General features: G+C 50.7%; 1 protein-coding gene across 6 annotated transcripts in view; it reads right to left on the bottom strand.

Annotated features, from left to right (window-relative positions):
• Positions 1 to 23,660, bottom strand: part of POU6F1 (POU class 6 homeobox 1) — a 28,963-nt gene extending 5,303 nt beyond the window's left edge. Inside the window, exons 1-10 of one of the 6 annotated variants that reach the window (XM_055294805.2) lie at positions 23,142 to 23,660; positions 15,671 to 16,458; positions 14,105 to 14,202; positions 12,085 to 12,179; positions 9,479 to 9,674; positions 5,031 to 5,152; positions 3,902 to 4,127; positions 3,119 to 3,372; positions 2,342 to 2,470; positions 1,514 to 1,717 (exon numbers count right to left, since the gene is read on the bottom strand). In XM_055294805.2, coding sequence (XP_055150780.1) covers positions 1,514 to 1,717; positions 2,342 to 2,470; positions 3,119 to 3,372; positions 3,902 to 4,127; positions 5,031 to 5,152; positions 9,479 to 9,674; positions 12,085 to 12,132 — 1,179 coding nt within the window. In that variant the 5' untranslated portion in view covers positions 12,133 to 12,179; positions 14,105 to 14,202; positions 15,671 to 16,458; positions 23,142 to 23,660. The other 5 variants (XM_055294807.2, XM_063610554.1, XM_055294804.2 and 2 more) reach the window with 5 other exon arrangements.
• Positions 23,661 to 23,911: the final 251 nt, after the last annotated feature.

Raw genomic sequence — 23,911 nt, 5'->3', positions numbered from 1 at the left:
CCTAGGCAATGTGGCAAAACCCTGTCTCTACAAAAAATACAAAAATTAGCCAGGTGTGGTGGTGCACACCTGTAGTCCCAGCTACTGGGGAGGCTGAAGTGGGAGGATTGATTAAGTCTAGGAGCAGAGGTTGCAGTGAGCCGAGGTCACATCACTGCACTCCAGCCTGGGCAACAGAGCAAGACCCTGGTCTCAAAAAAAAAAAAAAAACAAAAAAAGGCACATCTGGTCAGCCATTTCCTTGCTAAAGCCCTTCAGTATCAGCAGTTCCCTACTACCTTACCTGATAACGGTAATAACAAGAACTACTGTTTGTTTTTCAAGTGCTTTCCGTGCGCCAGTGTTCATTGCCTGTGTATAATACATCCTTTAGCATTCATAACCTTCTGAAGTTGGTACTCTTATGATCCCTATTCACAGACAAAGCTAAGAGGTTATTTACAAAACTTGGAAGTGCATGCTACATTTGCGAACCACTGGCCTTATTATCACCTGGGAACTTAGGAATGCAAACTCTTGGACCCCACTTCAGATCTACTGAATAAGAAAGTCAGAGGTGGAACCCAGGAATCTTCATTCCAGCAAGGCCTCCAGGGGATTCTGATGCACAGGCTTGAGAACTGCTGCTCTAGCACGTGATACTCGTTGCAGCTCCCTGAAGGTGGAACACTCTCACATCCAACTCATCGCTTTTTATTTTTTAGAGATGGGGTCTTGCTATGTTGTCCAGGCTGGAGTGCAGTGATCATTGTACACTGCAGCCTTGAACTCTTGGCCTCAAGCGATCCTCCACCTTAGCCTCCTGAGTAGCTGGGACTACAGGTGAGCACCACTACACCTGGCTTCATCCCTTTATGATATAGTCCAATGTCCCTTATCTATGAAGTCTTGCCTAACACCCAAGTTTGTCAAGAGCTCTTTTCTCTGGGGCCCCAAACCACCTTATTTGTGTGTCCTTGTGATAGTTTTGTCCCACTGACTTGTAATGCTCTCCAGTGCCAAGCTACCTAAGGCTAGGAGGGCATCTTATTCATCTTTATGTCTTCAGCACTTGGAATATAGTAGGCACTCAAAAAATACTAGAATGAGCAATGAGCAAATCAAAGCCACGGTGCAGAGTGGAGGGGTGGAGGGATGGAGGGGTAGAGGAAGGGGCTACAAAACTGACTTCCCAGGGCTTTTCAGGAAGTTTGTTCACCCTAAAGCTGATTCTGGCCCAGTCTACTTTGACCATCACCTACCTCCCTGACCTTCTTAGAATAGCACTGGCATCTGAGGGCACATATACATATTTTGGGTGTGTGTGAGTAGGGAGTCTTGTGGTGCTGTTTCCCTGGGCAGAACCTGTGTGGACACATGTGGGCTTTCTACTCTGGGACCTCCCCCACTTTAGGAAGTGCCCTGCTCTCCTAGGAGTTTCAGAAGATGCTGTCCTGTCTGGCAGTGTGGAGGGAAGCAGCCGGTGCCAGATAGCAGAGCCTGCCCCACCCCCCACCAACCCCAGCCCCTGTACCTCACTCTTAGCGGGGGACTCAGGTGTGCTTGGCTTCCGGACAGCCACAGGTGGAGGCAGGGGGCTGCTAGCCAGGGTCGCAATCACCTGGCCCTGGGCGTTCAACAACAGCTGGGGGGTCACGGCCTGGACCTGCAGGCTTTGGGCTGGTGCTGGGGCCGCCACACTAGCTGAGTTCACTACCCATGGAAGGGTTCCAATAACCTGGGAGGAAATAAGGCAGGGACCCCAGGTGTGAGGGTAGCATCCAGCTCCACCCCAAACCCAAATCCCCACACCACCAGGGGAAGAGACTAATGGACAAATCCCTCAGCCTGCTCTGGCCTCAGTTTCTGCATGAGTAAAGTGCAGGATTCACACTCTAAGGGCTACTTCCTTTATTCCATCCTCAGAGCTATGGTGGAGCAGGAGTAGGTCTGGATGTGGATTCAGAGACCTGCCTTGTTCTGCCACATTTTAGCTGTGTAGCTTTCATTGCTCTGAACCTCAGCCTTCTGTCCTGTAAGATGGGATAAAAATCTCCATCTAACAGATTTGTACTCCGAAGAAAGTGAGATGATGTATGAGAAAGCACCTAGCATAAAGCCTGACCACAACGTGGGTGCTCCATAAATGAAACCTCCCACGTAATGTGAGCACCTCCAGGACAGGGTGGTGGGTACACCCCTGCCCAGCTTCAGCATTGGCAGAAAGCCACCACAGAGGAGACAGGAACGACAGCTTGACGGCTGTTCGAGTTTCTATGACCCACAGCCCAAGACCTGGCCGCCATCCCCTGGCCAGCCTCTCCACAGTCCCCACCCTCCAGCCCTGTCTTTGGCCACTTGCCTGTCCCTGGGCATTGGTGAGGATCTGACTGCTGATCCCTGGCATGCTGGGAATGGCGCTGGTAATGACTGGAGCTGTAGTGAGGGACCCCAGGATCTGGGTCTGTCCCCCGAGGGAAGCAGCACTGATCTGTGGGTGGAGGAAGAGCCTTGCTCAGAAGCCAAGGGGTGAGAAGAGCCCCGGGCAGAGGGAAGAGGACAGGGGGCACTGGGGTGGGTAGATGCGAATGTGGGCTTCAGGCCCATGTCTACTGGCTGGATGGTTTCCAGGGCTAGGGGCTGCAGGGGTCAGCAGGGAAGGGCAGGGCCACAGTCATGGAAAAGTAACTCTGGTTAATCTTTCAGGCCAGGCCTGGGAGGGTAGAAGGGCCACACTGGAGAGGCTGATGTGATCCTAGTCATTCTAACAGCTCCCACTGCCAAGCCAGGAGCTACACTGGATAGACACCAGCATAGAGCTGTAAGCTCTGGCTGCACCTTAGTGACAGCTCATACGTTTTCAATCCCCAGACGTCATCCCACCCTCCAAGCCTGGTCCAGTGGTTCAGGTTCTGGAGAATGTGCCCAGCCCTCTTGGCAGAGGTTGTCTGCTTTTATCTGGGATGGACGGGCTGGCAGCTGCAAGGAGAAGGCCTCAGAGGGAGCCCATCTCTGCTGACGTGTTGGAAAAGGGCTGTTTTCGGGGGGGCTTGTCCTCCACTGTGGGAAGGGTCAGTTCCACCCTTGGCCCATGATTCTGTCCATCCCTGGTCAGCCCTGGGTGAGGGCAGCAGCTTACGATTCCTGGGCTAAATGCGAAGCCTGCAGGCTGGATGGTGATCTGTGGGGGGGTGTCCACTGGCTTGGGGGTAGGGGCAGCAGCGGTGGCAGCAGTGGGCTGCGGGAGGATGGCAGGTGTGGTCTGCAGCAGCGGCTGGGTCTGGAACAGCGTCTGGGGCTGGGCTGGTGGCCGGGGTTGGGCCGTCGAGGAGGCCTGTACTGGTGCGGCAGCTTGTATGGGTGCCGGAAGAGCGGTGTTCAGCACAGCAGCTGCTATGGAGCAAGGCAGAGACAGAGGTGCTCAAATGCCTAGCCGCTGCTCAGAGCAGCTCCAATCCCAAGGGATCTGGCACAAGAAGGAGAGGGGGTTGGGGCAGTGGGCACAGTGGGGCAGGCAGCCACGATTCCCTTGATCCTTGAAGGGCTGGCACATGCCAGCATCTCTCATCCCCCCTCCCTGGGGCCAGGAGATGTGTAGGTTCAAGAACCAGACGTTGAATCTTCTTGTAGTCCTTCCCACGAGGCTGGTCATGGGGTGAGTTCTGGCGTTGGGGGAGAGGGGCAGTCTCAGACAGCTGGCTGAAGTATGGCAGGCCTGCAGGGCCAGCATGGTGTCACGGCCTACAGTCCCGAGGTGGTGCAGCAGCTCTGCGGCCGGATGCCCAAGACACCGGATCCAGACTCCAGGGCGGTTGCCCTGGGTGGGCCGTGGGCTCTGAGTCCGACATGGCAAGCACACGTGCGGGGGTGTAGTAGAGGGTGGTGGGGGGCCTGGTGCAGTCCTGGGAAGAGTTGCTGTTACCTTGGAGACCGGCTAAAGGTGGCTTGAAAATTCCCCCCGTAGGAGAAGCAGCGGTCAGTCCTGGGAGGGCAGCCACGGTTGCTGTAGGAATTGTCCACACGGCCAGCCCCTGCTGACCAGCCACTTGACCTGCAATACTGATGGGGATAAGAAGAGGTTGAGTAACTGCCCCTGCTGGAACCATAACTCCTGTCAGAACTGTGGCTAAGTTTTCCTGAGTCAAGACCTGCAAAAGCAAACAAGATTTCAAAAAGAAAAGAAAAAATAAAAAATCAACATTGACAGCGCAAACACTGGGTCTCTGAGACCCAGCTGAGCACAAACAAAGCATTCTGAGGGCGATGGGGCAAAGGCCACATGAGGATGGGGAAGAGCCAAACCCTAGCTGGAGGCCCAAACCTGAGAGGGTGCCTGGACCGACTATCCTGCCTTCAGAGAAGTCGCCTAAATCCAGGGCAAGGCGGTCCTGCTCACAGGATGGGAAGGGGGCACAGGCCTCCCCCACCACAGCCTGCTGCCTGCCAGGCCTTCCGTGGGCCCTTGCTGACAGGCCCCGTGCTTAGTGGCCAGGGAACAGGGAGCAGAGGCTGATGGAACCAAGTGGTCAAGGCCCCACAGAGGCCTCCGAGAAGTTTCTGATGGACCATACCCTTGGCTGGATGCCTCGGAGTCAGGGAACGTAGGGAAAGGGACAGGGAGCTCTGCCTGCCTGCAGGATCCTGAAGGCAGCCTCTCACGGGGCTGGGGCCACTCCCTGGTTCTAAATGAGGACTCTGAACAATCCATTAACTCTTCCAGGCATCCACTGGAGGGCCGGCAAGGGTATTCATTCATTTCGTCATCTGATAAACAGAAACTCTGGTTGCATGAAAGAGTTAATGTTATTTCTGCAATCCTGGCAGGCCCAAGGAGATGATTCTGCAAATGCAGATCCCCTTTTCCAAATGGGTCTGATCTAGGCAGGGGTGAGGCTGGACGCGCCTAGTAGGAGGGTCCCTCCCTCAAGCCATAGCCCCTTCCCTGTCCTGCCCCCATGAAGTTCCCAGATTCCATGGCTGCCCCATGCTGGCTGTCCCATGCCTCGCTCCTGCCCCCGGCCCTCTGTCCAGCTCCCGCGGGCAGCCCTTACCTGGGGGGCAGCTTGTACAGCCAGTGGCGTCAGGGTCTGCGATGCCTGAGGCTGGCTTGGGGCTTGGCTGAAGGTGGCAATGGCAGGGGCAGGGCTCGGAGGGATCCCCGGGGGTGACTTCACTTCACAAGGCATTGAGAGAAAGAAGGACAAGGAGTGAGCCTGACGTGAGTGGAGGGGTCACCACAGCAGTACGTGACACCCCATCTGCAGCCTGAAGCGGTGACCCTCAGCCCCACGCTGCATTGCTACACAGCCCAAGACCAACTGCTGATCTTCCCTGGCCCATGAGGCAGCTTCCTGAATGCTACGGTGGTGAGGATAGGAGGCTGGGGAACCCTGTGCCAGCTCTGGAAGGTAAGCCACCCCTTCTCACATCTAGCTGAAGAAGATAGCCAGGTGAGTGTCAGCCCTCATTTCCTGGCCCTGTAAGGACTGTCACATCATCAATGGAGGGGTCTGAAGCACACGTGTGTCAGGGAGGGCCGGAGCTAGAAATGATGGGAGCGGCTGTCCTTGGTTCATCCTGCCACTGAATCGCTCTTCATCCACCTCCAGGGTACTTTTGGATGCAGCTGCTGAAAGGGCAGGAGTTCCTGAAGGGGAAAGTCCTGGAAGCAACAGTCCCTGAAAATTGGACAGGTCTGTGCTGCACTACAGGACCACAGGGGCTCTCCAGGACAGCCAGCTTTTCTCTGCTATTCCCTGAGGTCTGAAGTCATGTGAGCAGCTTCAGTGAGCTTCTAAATGAACTTCCTGTGACCTGCAGCTTTTTGCCTCCTCTTGGTACCTTAGCCTATGCAGGTACTGGGGTAACCCCACCAGGAAAGTTCTTCACAGCCATACAACAATGAGGAGAAGGGTTATTATTTAATATATGGTTAGTTAAAAGGAGCCTAGGAGTTGAGTGATGGATATAGGACCAGATCACTGGCTTCTTTTTAATTTAATTTAATTTAATTTTTTTTTGAGACGGAGTCTTGCTCTGTCACCCACGCTGGAGTGCAGTGGTGTGACTCCTGCTCACTGCAACCTCTGCCTCTGGGGCTCAAGGGGTTCTTCTGCTTCAGCCTCCCAAGTAGTTGAGATTACAGGTGCATACCACCACGCCTGGCTAATTTTTTTCTTGTATTTTTAGGAGAGATGGGGTTTCACCATGTTGGCCAGGCTAGTCTCGAACTCCTGACCTCAAGTGATGTGCCCGCCTCAGCCTCCCGAAGTGCTGGGATTATAGGCATGAGTCAGGCGCCTGGCCAGATCAGTGGCTTCTTAAAACTGCTGGGCATATATTTCTAGGCTTTAATCCAGGCCTATTGAATCAGAATGTCCAGGAGTGGAGGCTAGTTACCTCGCCTCTCTTTTTTCCTTCAAAGCTCCCCCTGAGATATGGCCAAGAGTGGGAACCACTGAATCAGATAACCGCAAAAGTTCTGTCCAACCCTGCAGTCCTAGCCCATGTTTCAACTTGGGAAGGCGTCAACCTCAACTCAGGACTATACTGTTCACAGCATACAATAATAAAACCCAGGTAGTTTAAGGAATTCAAGAGACAAGCACACACCAACAAAGGCCTTATGAAATAGTAAAAGAAAACAAAATAACAGGTTTATCTCCTCTGTGGAGGGAAGATACATTTCTAAATCCAGAAAAAAAATCAGGCTGGGTGCAGTAGCCCACGCCTGTAATCCCAGCACTTTGGGAGGCGGAGGTGGTAGCATCACTTGAAGCCAGGAGTTACCAGACCAGCCTGGGCAACAAAACAAGATGCCATCTCTACAGAAAAAATAAAAATGAGTTAAAAAAAATAAAACAGAAAAAAATTAGCAAACATAAGGAGAGTCTGAACATATGAAAATTTAAAAAACATTTTGTTGGACAAAATGTGACAAAACATAACAAGTAAGTGAGAAAATGGGAAAGTGACAAACATAAATGATGAAAGCTTACCCTCTAAAGAAGCAAAATATTCATTTTATTAGGGCACATTTAGTAGGACCATGGAGTCCGAGGTTTTACATACATTAGGGCTGCTATTGCTTCCTGCTAGACTGTACAGAAAGACTAAACGAACTCACAGAAAAATCAACAATGTACCTGTTTCTCTACAGCACCACTCAATAGTTTTTTTTTTTTTTTTTTTTTTCTGAGACAAGGTCTCACTTTATCACCCAGGCTGGAGTGCAGTGGCGCAATCTCGCCTCACTGTAACCTCCACTTCCAGGCTCAAGTGATCCTCCCACATCAGCCTCCAGAGTAGCTGGAACTACAGGCATGTACCACCACACCTGGCTAATTTTTGTATTTTTTTGTAGAGACAGAGTTTTGCCATGTTGCCCAGGCTGGTCTCGAACTCCTGAGCTCAAGCAATCCGCATGCCTCAGCTTCCCAAAGTGCTGGGATTACAGTCGTGAGCCACCACGCCTGGCCACCAATATAGATTTTATCATTGCTTATTTATTTTCTGGCTTAACAGGCATCTCATATCTTAAAGTCAATTACTTTTCTTCTCATTGATAGCAAGATTTTATATTTTTCCATGAAATGACTTCCTCCTATGTTAATAATTAATTTCCCTCCAAAGAGATTTATCTTATTTTATTTTATTTTATTATTTTAATTTGAGACGGAGTCTCGCCCTGTTGCCCAGGCTGGAGTGTAATTGCGCGATCTCTGCTCACTGCAACCTCTGCCTCCGGGGTTCAAGCGATTCTCCTGCCCCAGCCTCCTGAGTAGCCAGGATTACAGGCGTGTGCCACCATGCCCGGCTAATTTTTTTATTTCTTTTTTAGTAAAGACAGGGTTTTGCCATGTTGGCCAGGCTGGTTTCGAACTCCTGACCTCAGGTGATCCGCCCGTCTAGGCCTCCCAAAGTGCTGGGATTATAGGCGTGAGCCACCGCACCTGGCCTCAAAGGGAATTTTAGTAGACTATCACACACAAAATTTTTTTAAAGGACCAATACAAAAACATTCAAAGCAGCACTGTTTATGAAAATGAAAACCCAGACAATTTGACAATGGCCAAAACCAGAAGCAGGTGTGTGACTCTATGTCAATAAAAGACATAGGTACATGAAATTACGTGGTGGTGTCATACTACTTAGTCTACCCTCAGTGGCCACAACAATAAAAATATGTATGTGTGACAAAGACTGGATAGTAATTTAGAGTGACACAAACCAATAGATTCTGTTTTCATCCTGGAAAAGTTTCCTGTTACTTAGTTTTGTTTTAAAAACAGGAAACCCTTCTTAATACTGCACACCTAGAAAGTTTCCATCACGCTAAGCTGGCAGCTTAGGTGGTGCCATCAAAATACCTCCCTTACCTGCTTGATGGTGACTAAAATTCCTTTATAGAGCAGGAGCCTTTTGTGAAAGGCTTAGACACACAAACCCCTGGAAGAAGATGCACACTACACAAACACTCATGAAAATCATTGATTTAGGATCCACTTCTGAGAGCGAATTTGGATAAGGAGCAGAATTAAGGCACCAGAGGAAATGAGATATGAAGATGGATAAACGGGTGAAAAGCGAAGTGAGGGCATGGTGAATAAACCTGAGAAACCTCCCCTGTTTTCTGAAAAGGGGCTCCACTGCACAATGGCTATGCTGAATGGAAGGAGTGGCAGAGATGTAGGGTCCTCGTCTTCCCTGCCTGGTCTCCAGGGCACTGCCCTGTGGGAACGGATGATGACCCATCCTGGCCTCAACATGGAAGCAGAGCATTTCCAGGCTAGGGAAAAATGGTCATGTCTCTTGTCATTCCTTTATCCAAAAAGGAAAGAAAATGACTAAGGTTACTAGGGTTCCAAAGAATTTACATGCTGATGTGAAGGTAGGGCAAGTCACATGTGGCCATGCAGTATTCTTGTTAAGGAGCTGTTGCTTTTCTGAAGTTTGCGTGTTCTCATGTGCTCTCTTCTTGCCTCCTCTTCCTGGCCCACCCCCACCAGTCCAGATCTCCAGTCAAGGGAAGGGGGAATGTACAGCAGAAGTCAAGGGGAAATGAATTGGGGTGTTTTGGGGAAACTGAAAAAGGAGGCCCAAGGCTTCCTGCAAAAGCAGATGACTACTCTGCAAGGTGTTAATGAGGAAGACTGATGAGAGGGTGCCCCAAGGCCGGGGAGCAGTGCCTGATCTCCCACAGCTCAGCGGGTTCAACTCCCAGGTTCAACCCCCTAAGCGAAGCGCTACCAGTCTCTTCCCACCTCGCCCTGATCCATCCTAGTTTAGGCCTGGAAGTGACGCAGACTAGAACTAAAGCTCCAGAAACGAGTGTAGAGTAGCCCTAGCAGCCGACCAGAGGCACAGGCTGTCCAGTGGGCAGGCAGACAAGACCCTAAAACCACCTGAGCCCCAGGGATTCATGCTGGTTCCCCAGGGACCACAGGAAGGACTCGGCACTCAGGTGGCGCAGTACCAGGTGGGGGTGATGGCCTCGTACCAGTTGCCTCTGCAGAGGAGCCCAGGTTGTCTGGCCCAGCTTCACCAGCAGCTTGACTGGCTTCAGCAGGGTCTCCGCGCTGGGAGCCCTCGGCGGCCGCACCCTCCAGTCCTTTGCTGTCTTCCTCAGCAGGGAGCTGGGCGTCCACTCCAACTTCCAGCACTCGGATGGTCTCATGACCTGACATCACGATGACCTGCAAGCAGAGGATGGGGGCACTGTTGGGATAGGGGCCAGTATAGCCGCAGGGTCCAAAGCTCTGGGTATGGTTTGGGGAGAGAGGGGAGGGCACTTCTGGAGGCAGACCTCCTGTCCAGAGGGCTGGGTGCTCTGTGAGAATTCCAGAGCCTGGCGCAGGTTGCAGCTCCCTGATTCCAGGGAAGGAGCTGCTGGAAGAAAGCGGGCCCTGGTGACAGGGAGAAGGGCCTGACGCAAGCTAGAAAAATGTCCCCCAGAGCCAAACCATTTGGGAGCTAATTTCTCTTTGCTGCATCTCTTGGACTCAGTGCAGGGAGTGGCGGATGGCCTATCCTACAACTTGCAAGGATGTCCTCTTGGCAGCTAGGATCTTCCAATGTGGGTATGAGGGCTCCTAACATGGTATCCACAGCTTAAGTCGGGCCAGGAATCAAATCCCTCTTCACTTCCCTTGAAACCATCTGAAAGCTCCCCAAACATAAAGGACGGAAAATGAATGCTCCACAATGCTAAGTAACTTCTATCGCCCCTGATTCCTTTATTTCCAAAACTCTGGAGTAAAGGCTCAGGATTTCCCTGCAAGCTAAATTCCTGAAACAAGGGTCAAGAATCCTGAAGATGCATCCTCTCCCTCTCTGCCTGGCACCGCTCCTGGACTGCAGCTTTTCTTTTTTTTTTTTTTTTTTTTTTTTTTTTGAGACCGTCTTGCTGTCACCCAGGCTGGAGTGCAGTGGTGCGATCTCAGCTCACTGCCAGCTCCACTCCCCAGGTTCACGCCATTCTCCTGCCTCAGACTCCCGAGTAGCTGGGACTACAGGCGCCTGCCACCACGCTTGGCTAATTTTTTTGTATTTTTAGTAGAGACGGGGTTTCACTGTGTTAGCCAGGATGGTCTGGATCTCCTGACCTCGTGATCCGCCCACCTCGGCCTCCCAAAGTGCTGGGATTACAGGTGTGAGCCACCGCACCCGGCCTGACTGTGGCTTTTTATCCTGTGGGCCTGTGGCTCCAGTCCTGCCACCTGCTGTGGGCATGCTCAGACCTCAAGGGCAATCTCCATGCATGAGCGATGCAGGCGGACTCTGAGCCTCCTCAGAACACTCAGTCTCCCTCCCCTGCTCAGACGCCACACAGTAGCTCTTCATCACCAGCCCGGAAACCCTGCCAATTGGGCCATTCAAGAATCAGAGACAAAGTCTGTAAATTAAACAGCTTTGTGTCGGGCCTCTCTGCATTTGGCCTGTGCCTGAAATCACTCACGCAACACACTCTTTAAGCCTGAAAGTGGATCCAGTCAGAGGCTGTGCTGGAAAAAGTGACGATGTGACCAATCAGCAGAATATGAGATGAGCGAAATACATCCCCAAAGCAGCTCTTGTGCTGCCTCCAGCTTGCCCTATGAGGGGCTTCACTCCAATTACATTTTCAGAGAAATTCATCTTTTCTTTTTTTGGAGACGGAGTCTCGCCCTGTCACCCAGGCTGGAGTTCAGTGGCGTGATCTCGGCTCACTGCAAGCTCCACCTCCTGGGCTCGAGCAATTCTCCTGCCTCAGCCACCCAAGTAGCTGGGATTACAGATACCCACCACCACGCCCGGCTAATTTTTGTATTTTTTGTAGAGACGGGGTTTCACCATGTTGGCCAGGCTGGTCTCGAACTCCTAACCTCAGATGATCCACCCGCCTCGGCCTCCCAAAGTGCTGGGATTATAGGCGTGAGCCACCGTGCCTGGCCTTTTTTTCTCCTTTTAAAAAATGGGCCGCGTACGGTGGCTCACGCCTGTAATCCCAGCACTTTGGGAGGCCGAGGTGGGCGGATCACGAGGTCAGGAGATCGAGACCATCCTGGCTAACATGGTGAAACCCCATCTTTACTAAAAATACAAAAAATTAGCCGGGTGTGGTGGCAGGCGCCTGTAGTCCCAGCTACTCGGGAGGCTGAGGCAGGAGAATGGCGTGAACCCGGGAGGTGGAGCTTGCAGTGAGCCAAGATTGCGCCACTGCACTCCAGCCTCGGCGACAGAGCGAGACTCCGTCTCAAAACAAACAAACAAACAAACAAACAAAAAATGATATAAGTAATAGTAATTTGCAAAAAAAAAAATTAGAAAATATGTGTAAGCAAGAAGAAAAACTAAGGAGTAAATTACCTGATGTTCAAACCTTTCCCCGTGTAAACCTAAATATATTATGTACCCTTTGATTTTACATCTTAAAGTCACAGCTTAACTCCCCAAACCCAGGCCCTGAGAAATCCTAAATGGCAAGTACCTCTGGACAGGTGAAGTGACGGCGAACCCTGGTAAGAAACAGAGAGTGACGGGCCCTGTGGAGTCCTCCTTTGTTGCCCACACCCCTCACTCCATCACCCTTACCCACCCCCCCTTCCCACCCCAGAAGATACCTACCTGCTCATTGACAGTCAGAGATGTCTCTGACCCGGCTCCGGGATCCATGGTCACTTGTCAGGGTCGGGTGGGGGCCGGCCCACACCTAGCACTTCCTGGGTAAGATGGGATTGGAAAGGCAAAGGGTGACATGACACAGTAATACAATTTGTATACCATCTAGAAAAGTCAGAATAGAATCACAGGAAGACAGAGAAGTTAGGTTCTCCCAAGTATCTGTAGAGGTAAAAAAAACAAAAAACAAAAACAGGATTCTTTTTTTTTGAGACAGTTTTACTCTGTCGTCCAGGCTGGAGTGCAGTGGCACAATCTGTGCTCACTGCAGTCTCTGCCTCCCGGGTTAAACCAATTCTCCTGCCTCAGCCACTCGAGTAGCTGGGATTACCGGCATGTGCCACCACGTCAGGCTAATTTTTGTATTTTTAGTAGAGACAGGGTTTCACCACGTTGGCCAGGCTGGTCTTGAATTCCTGACCTCAAGTGATCCACCCGCCTCGGCCTCCCAAAGTGCTGGGATAACAGGAGTGAGCCACTGCACCTGGCCAAAAAACAAGATTCTGTTGCATTTCCTACAGCATCCTAGGAGAATCTACACTCAGAAGAACCAGGAACACCTGGGCTTAGGGTGAGGCAAGTAAAGAAAGGGCAAGATATCTGTCCCTGGGGCTTCTCCAGTCCAGTGGGAGAGCACACCCAGCAGAACCCAATGGGAATCTGACCCTGACCCTCAGAACCTTAGACTTAGGTAAGGAGCAAGGGAGAAATTTGGGCAGACTTCCTGGAATAGATTGTAAAAACATAAATTAAAGTGCTCTCCAACTTTAATATGCATGATCATCACCTGGAGCACTTAGTAAAAATGTTAGTATTTATATCAATTAAAGTACAGAGTAGAGTGAGACTCAGTCTCAACAAATAAATAAATAAAGTACAGAGTAATAATTTAAAAATAAAAATGTAAATGCAGACCCTTAGACCTTTTCACCCAACTACTCTCAGAGAGTCTGATTCAGTGGGTGAACATCACAGAATTAGCTCTCAGGTGACTCTGTGACAGTGGCCCAAAGACCACAGTGGCCTGTAACAGAGGAGGTGGGACATCCCAGATGGTGGAACAGCCTGCCCTGTGCAGTGAGGAGTGGGCAAAACCCTCATGTGAGGACAGGTTGTCTGGCTAGAGCCACAAACCACAGTCGTAAGAAATAAAGAAAATAGGTTGGGTGCAGAGGCTCACGCCTGTAATCCCAGAACTTTGGGAGGCTGAGGCAGGAGGATCACCTGAGTCCAGGAGTTTGAGACCAGCCTGGGCAACATAGTGAGGCCCTGTCTGTACCAAAAAAAAAAATTAGCTGGGCATGGTGGCGCATGCCTATAGTCCCAGCTACTCAGGAGGCTGAGGTGGGAAGATCGCTTGAGCCTGGGAGGCGGAGGTTGCAGTGAGCAGTGATTGGTGCACTCCAGCCTGGGTTACAGAACCAGACCCTGTCTCAAAAAAGAGAGAGAGAGATGAGAGAAAGAGAGAGAGAGAGAGAGAGAATGAGGCAAATAGCTTTAGACACTTTTAAAGGAAAAAAAGCAATTGACATTTATTTTGAGTGCATATTGTATGCTAGACATTTTATATAACACAATTGCTTGCTGTATTACTCATGCCAACATTGGGGGCGTGGGGAATGGGAGGCATTATTATCCACATGTTACAGATGGTGAAACAAAGCCCAGAGGGGTGTTCTGGATTCACCTTTCCTTTCTGCTATGGTCTGAATGTGTCCTTCCCCCCAAATTCATGTGTTGAAATGCTAATCCCCAAGGTGATAGTATTAAGAGATAGGGCCTCTGGAAGGTAATTAGGAATGGGATTGGTGCCTGTATAAAAAAGACCCAAGGCTCATGCCTGTAATCCCAGGACTTAGGGAGGCCAAGGCAGGTGGACTGCTTGAGCCCAGGAGTTCAAGACTAGCCTGGACAACATGGTGAAACCCCGTCTCTACAAAAAGTAGCTGAGCGTAGTTGTACATACCTGTAGTCCCAGCTACTCAGGAGATTGAGGCAGGAGGATCACTTGAGCCCAGGAGGTTGAGGCTGTGGTGAGCTGTGATCTCGCCACTGCACTCCAGCCTGGGCAACAGAGACAGACCCTAGTGTGACAGAGATACTTTCACCCTTTCGACTATGTGAGGACACAGCAAGAAGGCTCTGCCAATGAGGAAGTGGGTCCTCACCAGACAACACCACCTTGATCTTGGACTTCCCACCTTCGGTACTATGAGAAATAAATTTCTGTTGTTCGTAAGCTACCCAGTTTATGGTATTTTGTTATAGCAGCCCAAACAGACTAAGATAAATTCACATCCCATACAATTAACCATTTTAGCCACTTTAAAGTGCACCATACAGTGGAATCTGGTGGGTTCACACTTGTGCCACCATCACCACTGTCTAGTCCCAGTACATTTTCATCAACCCAAAAGGAAACTCCATATCCACTAGTAGTCATTCACCTTCCACTGCCACCGCCCAAGCCCTGGCAACTACTGATGTGCTTTCTCTAAGGGGTTCCCTATTCTGGATATTTCATGTAAATGGAATGATAGAATATGTGGCTTTCTGTGTCTAGCTTCTTCTACTTAGCATGTTTCCAAGGTTCATCCACATTGTAGCATGTGTCAGAACTTCATTCTTTTTCATGGCTGATAGTATTCTATTGTATGGATATACTACATTTTGTTTATCTATTCATTAGTTGGTGGATATTTGGGTTGTTCTACCTTTTGGCTGTTGTGAATAGTGTATTATGACTATTAGGTATAATTTTTTTTGAACACCTGTTTCCAATTCTTTGGGTATATACCTAGGAATGGAATTGCTGGATCATCCCTGGGGTTTTAGCATCTTCGTTGCTTGGCACAATGTTCCCTGATCAACCAGGTAAGGAGAACCATGAGGTTCTTTCCCTCCTTTTCCTTCCTTAACCCCTCTAGAGTGAGATTCAAGAAGAGGGCAAGCAATTCCAGGTACCTAACAATTTGAAAAAAGAGGAAATGAGCCTTCCCCTTTCAGGTAGGATGAGGGGGTGCAGGAGGGGCAGAGGAATTTGCCGAAAGAACTGGTGAGCATCTACCTACCTCACTGGGGCTCTAGCCTCCTTCTTAGGTGATGTCTCCCCTCAGATCTTTTTTTGTTTTGAGACAGGGTCTTGCTCTGTTGTCCAGGCTGGAATGCAGTGGCATGACCATGGCTCACTGCAGCCTCAAACTCCCAGGCTCAAGTGAACCTTCCACCTTAACCACCAGAGTAGCTGGGACTACCCATGGCCAGCTAATTTTTTTTTTTTGGTAGATATGAGGTCTCACTATGTTGCCAGGGCTAGTCTTAAACTCCTGTCTCTCCAGATTTTGTACATGGTAGTCTTCCATGAGTTTTTCAGAGAACTTGGCAATTTACCATCACTTCTGGGTAGGAATTGGGATAAGCTATGAAAGTTGTTACATATAGAAGCCATTTGCAAAGAAAATAAGAGGAAGAGACAAAATTGAAATGAAAGCTGCGCAAGGTGAATCTGGGTGCATTATAGCTTGATACATACATTTCATGGGGAGAAGAATTTTCCAACTCCAAAGGTCATTAGGCGTAAAGCAGCAGGAGCCAATCTTTGTAGGACAACAGGGCATCTGCTTGAGAGGAGCGTTAAGTCTGCTCATACTCTTGTTGTGGCCTCTGCCTCCTTGCTGCCAACTATGGCCACTCACAGGGAGTGGCTGAGCAGGCGCAAGTGTCCACTTTGTGACTGTGTTATTAGGAGGATTCAAGTAGTGATAAGGCTTGGGTGATTCTGATATCCCTTTCACCCTTAAAATTTGATGAGCTATGAGGACCTGGTCCTCAGTGTCTGGTCCTTTCAGTCAAGGGCAAAGTCAGTTCTGAGACATAGCCTCTAGCCACACCTAAGCCCACTCCAACCCACCAACCAGATTTCATTCAGCCCACCAGAAATCCAGGCAGAGCAGAGTCCAAGACCTCCTTTGTCCCAGATCTCAGACTCCCTTGTCTGTCTCTGTCTTACCTTTAGATGGCTCCTATTACACATGTATGTGATATCAACGTCTCTCTGACAAGTAGACACTCAGCATTTTGACTCTGAGCTGTGCCCTGTGTGTTCCCCTTGCTCGGTATCTGTGCAGACTTTCCTCCGGACCTGCTGCCATCTCCTTGTCAGGAACTTTCCAAATTTTTTTCAAGCCTCAGGCTGTGGCTTGGTTCCAGTGACTAGACAGCCATCTTCAGTTTGCTTTTTGACCATTTCCCCAATGACTGCATAAATAGCACATCTGGATGGCCTCCTTTAAGCCCATGATGCTGTGCAGTGCCCACAGCCTGAAGGCCAGGGAGGAGAGACAATCAGCTGTCTGTTTCAAGAGAAGGCGCTCCTGTCCCCATCCCAGCAGCAGAATCCCAATACATACACAGATCACAGCAGAGCTGCTCTGGTTAAAGCTGAGGAGACAGCCAGAGCCCAGCAAGGGCCCTCTCCTTTGCCTTCTTTCTCCAGTGAGTTGAGTTTGAAAACCACCTGGATCAGGGCTGCCAAGGCACTCTGGTTGGCTAGAAAATGGCTCACTTATCCCTTGCTTTCCTTGCTAACATCTAAAAACGCAGGCAGGGCTGGGCACCGTGGCTCACGCCTATAATCTCAATACTTTGGGAGGCTGAAAGGGGAGGATCGCTTGAGCTCAGGAGTTTGATACCTTCCTGGGCAATGCAGGGAGACTCTATCTCTACAAAAAATAAAAAACATAAACTAGCCAGGTGTAGTGGTACACGCCTATGGTTCCAGCTACTTGGGAAGCTGAGGTAGGAGGATTGCTTGAGCCTTAGAGTTCAAGGCTGCAGTGAGTCGTGATCATGCCGCTACACTCCAGCCTGCACTCCTTGACAGAGCAAGACCTTGTCCCTAATAAATAAATAAATATAAAGACAAAAACCCAAGCAGCCTCAGGGGTAAAAGGAACAGCAAGTGCTAAGGCATTTGCCTACCACCCGAGAATCCAACGAGGTCCAGGGCCATGCAGGATTTTAAGCGGGGGAGAATGAGCTAGAGGACCTGGTTCTGCCTGTCATTCTCCTCTGGAACTGCTCTGGGTTTAGTGCAACATTCCAAGATACCCAGGAGGAGAACTGGGATATCCCAAACAAATCAGAACTCCCTAGAATAGTCTGAGATCCTATTAGAAGAAATCCTGAAATGCCTTGCCCTTCGTTTTTTTTTGTTTGTTTTTTGTTTTGTTTTGTTTGTTTGTCTGTTTGAGACGGAGTCTGGCTCTGTCGCCCAGGCTGGAGTCCAGTGGCACAATCTCGGCTCACTGCAACCTCTGCCTCCCGGGTTCAGGCGATTCTTCTGCCTCAGCCTCCTGAGTAGCTGGGACTACAGGTGCATGCCACCATGCCCAGCTAATTTTCGTATTTTTAGTAGAGACGGGGGTTCACCATATTGGCCAGGCTGATCTCGAACTCCTGACCTCGTGATCCGCCCATCTTGGCCTCCCAAAGTGCTGGGATTACAGGCATGAGCCACTGCGCCCAGCCAACCCTTCGTTGTTTCAACACGTTTCAGTGGCTACTATGTGCTAGGCACTGGGAATTCAATGGGGAAAAACACATTTCCCACCTTTGTCAAGAAATCTATAGTCCAGGCCGGGCGCGGTGGCTCACGCTTGTAATCCCAGCACTTTGGGAGGCTGAGGCGGGCAGATTACGAGGTCAGGAGATCGAGACCACAGTGAAACCCCGTCTCTACTAAAAATACAAAAAATTAGCCGGGCGTGGTGGCGGGCGCCTGTAGTCCCAGCTACTCGGAGAGGCTGAGGCAGGAGAATGGCGTGAACCTGGGAGACAGAGCTTGCAGTGAGCCGAGATCGCGCCACTGCACTCCAGCCTGGGCGACAGAGCGAGACTCTGTCTCAAAAAAAAAAAAAAAAAAGAAATCTATAGTCCAGGCTGGGCGCAGTGGCTCATGCCTGTAATCCCAGCACTTTGGGAGGCTGAGGCGAGTAGATCACCTGAGGTCGGGAGTTGGAGACCAGCCTGATCAACATGGAGAAACCCCATCTCTACTAAAAATACAAAATTAGCCTGGGGTGGTGGCACATGCCTGTAATCCCAGCTACTCGGGGAGGCTGAGGCAGGAGAATCACTTGAACAACCAGGAGGCAGAGGTGAGCTGAGATCGCGCCATTGCACTCCAGCCTGGGCAACAAGAGTGAAACTCCGTCTCAAAAAAAAAAAAAAAAGAAAGAAAGCTACAGTCCAATATGGGAGTCAAGGAAATAAGAAGGTAACTACAGTACAGTATGCTTAAGTTTCATGGTGGGTGAATAGAAAGCAGTAAAGAATCTACAAGAGGGACGCCTAACACCTAATGACCTAATGCAGTTTTTTGGTTTTTTTTTTTCGAGATGGAGTCTTGCTCTGTCACCCACGTTGGAGTGCAGCAGTGGGATCTCGGCTTACTGCAACCTCCGCCTCCCAGGTTCAAGCAATTCTTCTGCCTCGGCCTCCTGAGTATCTGGGACTACAGGTGCGCATCACCATACCAGGCTGATTTTTGTATTTTTAGTAGAGACGGGTTTCACCATGTTGCCCAGGTTAGTCAGGAACTCCTGACCTCAGGTGATTCACCTGCCTTGGCCTCCCAAAGTGCTAGGATTACGGCGTGAGCCACCGCGCCCGGCCTCTAATGCAGTTTTATATGGTGCTTGTTCCCAGGGAGGCCTGTATTTCAGACATGAAATTTTATGTAAAAGAATCTTATCCTGTGTAGGAAAATGGAACTTGTACGGGAATCAGACTTTTAAACTCAGATCCATTTCTGTTTTTTTTTTTTTCAGAGACAGAGTCTTTCCATGTTGCCTAAGCTGGTTTCCAGCTCCTGGGCTCAAATTATCTTCCCACCTCAGCTCCCAAAGTGCTGGTATTACTGGCATGAGCCACCATACCTGGCCCATTTCTACAGTTTTTTTTTTTTTGAGACGAGGACTTGCCCTTGTTGCCCAGGCTGGAGTGCAGTGGCATGATCTTGGCTCACTGCAACCTCCACCTCCCAGGTTCAAACGATTCTCCTGCCTCAGCCTCCTGAGTAGCTGGGACTACAGGCGCCCACCACCATGCTCAGCTAATTTTTGTATTTTTAGTAGAGACGGGGTTTCCCCATATTGGCCAGGCTGGTCTCGAACTCCTGACTTTGTGATCTGCCCGCCTTGGGCTCCCAAAATTCTGGGATTACAGGCATGAGCCACCGCATCCGGCCTAATTTCCTTATCTTTAAAATGGTGACTAGGCCGGACGCGATGGCTCACCCCTGTAATCCCAGCACTTTGGGAGGCCAAGGCAGGAGGATCACCTGAGGTCAGGAGTTCAAGACCAGCCTGGCCAACATGGGGAAACCCCATCTCTACTAAAAATACAAAACTCAGCCAGGTGTGGTGGCGGGTGCCTGTAATCTCAGTTACTTGGGTAGCTAAGGCAGGAGAATCGCTTGAACCGGGAGGCGGAGGTTGCAGTGAGCCGAGATCATGCCACTGCACTCCTGTCTGGGAGACACAGTGAGACTCTAAATAATAATAAAAAAAAAATAAATAAATAAAATGGTGATTAAATAGGCAAGCCCTGTGGGATTGTTATGATGATGATGTAAGATCATGTAAATGAAATGCTTAGCATGACTCTTACCACAATCATCTTCATTTTTATCTATATGTACATAGAGGTAGAAAGAGGTCAGGTGACTTGACCAAGGGCACAGGAGAGTCAGTGGCAGATTCAAACTTCAAGGCTCTGTCCACCTGCCCCAGACCCCATCCTCCTGACACCACACAGAGCCTCCTCTCAGGAAATGGGGGGAAGGCTGATGGGGACTGCTGTGGCCCCCAAGGCTCAGGACACACTGGAAAACAGAGGATCTCAATTCTGCTCCACACCGACGCCTGCCCCCACACCCTGAACCATAAGCAGAGGTAACAGTCTTGCCAAGCTGTTGGTAGGCCAGCTAGGCACACACAAGCCAGACAAAGGAAAACGAATGATGAGGTGACCAAAAAAATAGGAGAGTGGAGTCAAGCGTGGTGGCTCACACCTGTAATCCCAGCACTTTGGGAGGCTGAGGCGGGTGGATCACTTGAGGTCAGGAGTTGGAGGGCAGCCTGGCCAACATGGTGCAACCCCATCTCTACTGAAACGTAACAAACCCAAACAAACAAACCAATAAAAAATTAGCTGGGTGTGGTGGCGCAGGCCTGTAGTCCCAGCTACTTGGGAAGCTGAGGCCAGAGAATCGCTTGAGCCCAAGAAGTTGAGACTGCAGTGAGCCGAGACTGTGCCACTGCACTCCATCCTGGGTGACAGCAGAGTGAGAACCTGTCTCAAAAAAAAAAAAAAAAAAAAAAGAAAGAAATGTGAAAAATGAAAAGTAGATATGTTCCTAATAGACCATAAGCTCCAGGAAGGCAGGGATCATGTCTGCTTATCATCATATCCCTGGTGCCTAAGATAAGATCTGGTATATAACTAGGTTCATGAATATGGGTTGAAAACAATTGAAGATACGATGTCATGTCATAGCCACATCACTTAGCCTCATTATTTCCTACCTTTTCCCTCAAAACACACACCCTATTTCAAATGTTTTGCCTCCATTTCCAGTACTGGGGCTACTTAAAAATGATTTCAAAGACGTAGTACAGACCGGGTGTGGTGGTTCACCTCTATAATCCTAGCACTTTGGGAGGCCGAGGCGCATGGATTACTTGAGGTCAGAAGTTCAAGACCAGCTTGGCCAACATGGTGAAACCCCATCTCTACTGAAAATACAAAAATTAGCCAGGCATGGTGGTGTGCGCCTATAGTTCCAGCTAGTTGGGAGGCCGAGGTGGGAGAATTGCTTGAACCCGGGAGGTGGAGGTTGCAGTGAGACCAAGATCGCGCCACTGCACTCCAGACTGAGCGACAGAGTGAAACCCTGTCTCAAAAGAAAAGATTTCAAAGGTGTAGTATTGGGTTCTGAAGAACCCAGACCACACTGGCCCCTTCCTAAAGCGCCTAATTTCTCATTCCAAGCCTTCTTCCCTTGGCCAGTTTCTCCTGCATCCCACTCTCTCTTCTGCCTCATGAACCCTCATTCTGACACGGGGGGTCAAAGGCAGGTTTAAAGGCAGAAGACCCAGCTTGAGTACTGCTTCTACTACAGGTAATCCCTATAAGCCTCAGTTCCCTTATCCAAAATGGAACCAAATTATAGTAACCACCTCATGGGTTATTGTGAGGATTAAATTCATAACATTTATGGAAGGCACTTAAAACAGGGCCTAGCATGAAGCAAACACTATGTTTGTTATTACCATTGCTATTATTTTGAACTAAAGTAAAGCACGCATATAAAAATGTTTTAAATTATAAAGCATTTTAAAAATGTAAAAGATGGCCAGGCACGGTGGCTCACGCCTGTAATCCCAGCACTTTGGGAGGCCGAGATGGGTGGATCGCCTGAGCTAAGGAGTTCGAGACCAGCCTGGGCAACACAGTGAAATCCCATCTCTACTAAGATACGAAAAAATCAGCTAGACTCTGTCTCAAAAAAAAGAAAATGTAAAAGATTACTCTGATAATTTTATGGTGAGTAAATCTTGGGGACGAGAATATGAGCTTATCCCAAGTTCCTTCGAAATGCAGAGAAACCTTACAGGAGCAAATTTTTTTCTGAGTCACTTTTCTTAACTGCCAGGTAGTACTTCCAGGAACAAAACAGAAGAAATGGCTACATACACACACACTGACACACAATCACTCTATGGTATTACCTTGGTAGTTTTAATGTTTAGCATCTACTTGTCCACCCCCAGAATAAAAACTCCATGCTAGAAGTTTTGTCTGAATTGTTCAGAGCATGGCACTGAGTGGGTATTTTTGTTGAACTAATGAAGAAATGAAGTTCTACAGCAGATAAGCGGAGTACCAGGTCACAGAAGCATCACTTTGCGGACCAGGACTTGAATGAAAATGGAATATATGGAATTATTTCTCAAAAGGCCTCTGCCAGTCAATGGTGGCTGCCTTAGATTGCCAGATAAGGGGCATGGGATACATGTATAGGAACAATTGAAGACCAGTCCTCTACTTTTGGAACAAGGAATTGGGGAAGGGCAGATGAGGTTAAAAATCTCTGCAAAGAGCCTCTTTTCTTTGGCCCAGGAATGCTTCCTGAACTCTTCTGATTTCCCCCTGCCCAGCAGCAGAGGCTATTCTGTGAAGGTTTTAGGCTTCCAATCGGGCTGAGTGGGGTATTCTGCCGCGAAAGTGGAGGTTAGAGGGTATGCTGGGAGCTCCCTTGGCCTTGCCAGGTGAGCCTGCCCAGGGAGCCTGCATCGGGCCCATTATTATGACTATTTATTAATAATAATATAGTTATTAAATATTTATGAAGTGCTCATGCTCTGCTAGAAGGTGGCCCTCCCATCACTGACCCACCCTTCCAGCAACGCCTGGGTCCCCACCCCCGGGTCCCATCGGTCGTCCCGGAGTTGGTTCATTCGGGAGAACTGTGACAGGTCGCCCCGGCCGCCCCAGCGGGCCCTAACCGCCGGGAACCCAGGCGTCCGTGTTCTCCAGAGGGGCAAGGATCCGCTCCTGGTCGCCACTGCTTCTGTGTACAGAGCGTCCCCTGTGGTCCGTACCCCACAAGGGCTCCAGGGGCAGAAACGGGGAGGGGCCAGGTCGGGGTTCCCCACCGGGTCCACCTGGCGGCCGCCCCCTCCGCTTCAGGTCCGGAGCGGCCCGCGGGCGGGCGAGGGTGCGGCCCCCGGGTGTCCAGCCCCAGACGGGCAACGGCGCGCTGTCCCGCTCCCGCAGCTCCCCGCCGCCCCGGCCCCGCGGCTTTTTTTTCTCTTTATCATAAATATATAAATTATGCTAATTACGGGCATTGCATATTAACCAAACCCGAAACCTCCCCTGCCCGGCCCCCTCCCCCTCCGTGCAAACCCCTCCCCGCCCCGGACCCCGCTACTTACCGGAGCCCGAGCCCGAGCCGCCTTCGCCGCGGGTGCCTGGCGGCCACCGATTAGAGATTCATCTCACAGCCCGGGCCAGGGGGCCGGGGCCGGGGCCACGGCGGCCGCCGCCCGCAGACAAAGAAGCCAGTGCGGCTTGGCTGGGCTCCGCTCGGCCCGGGAGCTGGTCGGGACCCGCCGCCGCCCCCAGGCCCCCGGCCTGGGCTGGGCAGAGCCGAAGGGGGCTCCGCGGGCTACGCCGGGCGGAGGGGGGACGGCCGGGAAGCGGGAAGGGGAAGCCGGGTGTGTGGGGGGGGGCGGTCAGGTATTTATTTTTCTTCGTTTCCCCCTTCCACGACCCCCCCCTTTTCCCTCCCCCCCTTTTTTCCCTCCTTCTGCTACTTGGATTTTTTTAGCTGCTGCGTCATGAGCATAATTTATGCAAAGAGCTTTGCCGCATGCTGCACCGCCCGCGCCAGCCGCCGGGGGCGGCGGGCTGGGCGGGCGGTCAGGGAAGGGAGGGGAGCCGGGGAGCCGGGGGCGGCGGGCTGGGCGGGCGGTCAGGGAAGGGAGGGGAGCCGGGGAGCCGGGGGCGGGGGGCGGGGGGTGGGGGTGGGGAGGGGACCCTCGGGCCCTGGCCAAGCGGGAGGCCCCGAAGGCTCTCTCCCGGGACAGGGATGGACGGTCAGTGGGTCTGGTTACTCAGCCCCTCCGAGGTGCCGCGGAGGTGGTTTCATTTCGGAAGGTGCCAGAGTAGGAGCTGGAGTCCGGACTGGGGACCCTCCATGCCA

The sequence above is a fragment of the Symphalangus syndactylus genome, chromosome 10 (assembly GCF_028878055.3).
Source record: "Symphalangus syndactylus isolate Jambi chromosome 10, NHGRI_mSymSyn1-v2.1_pri, whole genome shotgun sequence".
Taxonomy (NCBI): domain Eukaryota; kingdom Metazoa; phylum Chordata; class Mammalia; order Primates; family Hylobatidae; genus Symphalangus; species Symphalangus syndactylus.
The sequence above is the reverse complement of the archived record's forward strand: the minus strand, read 5'-3'. Positions and strand labels throughout refer to the sequence as shown.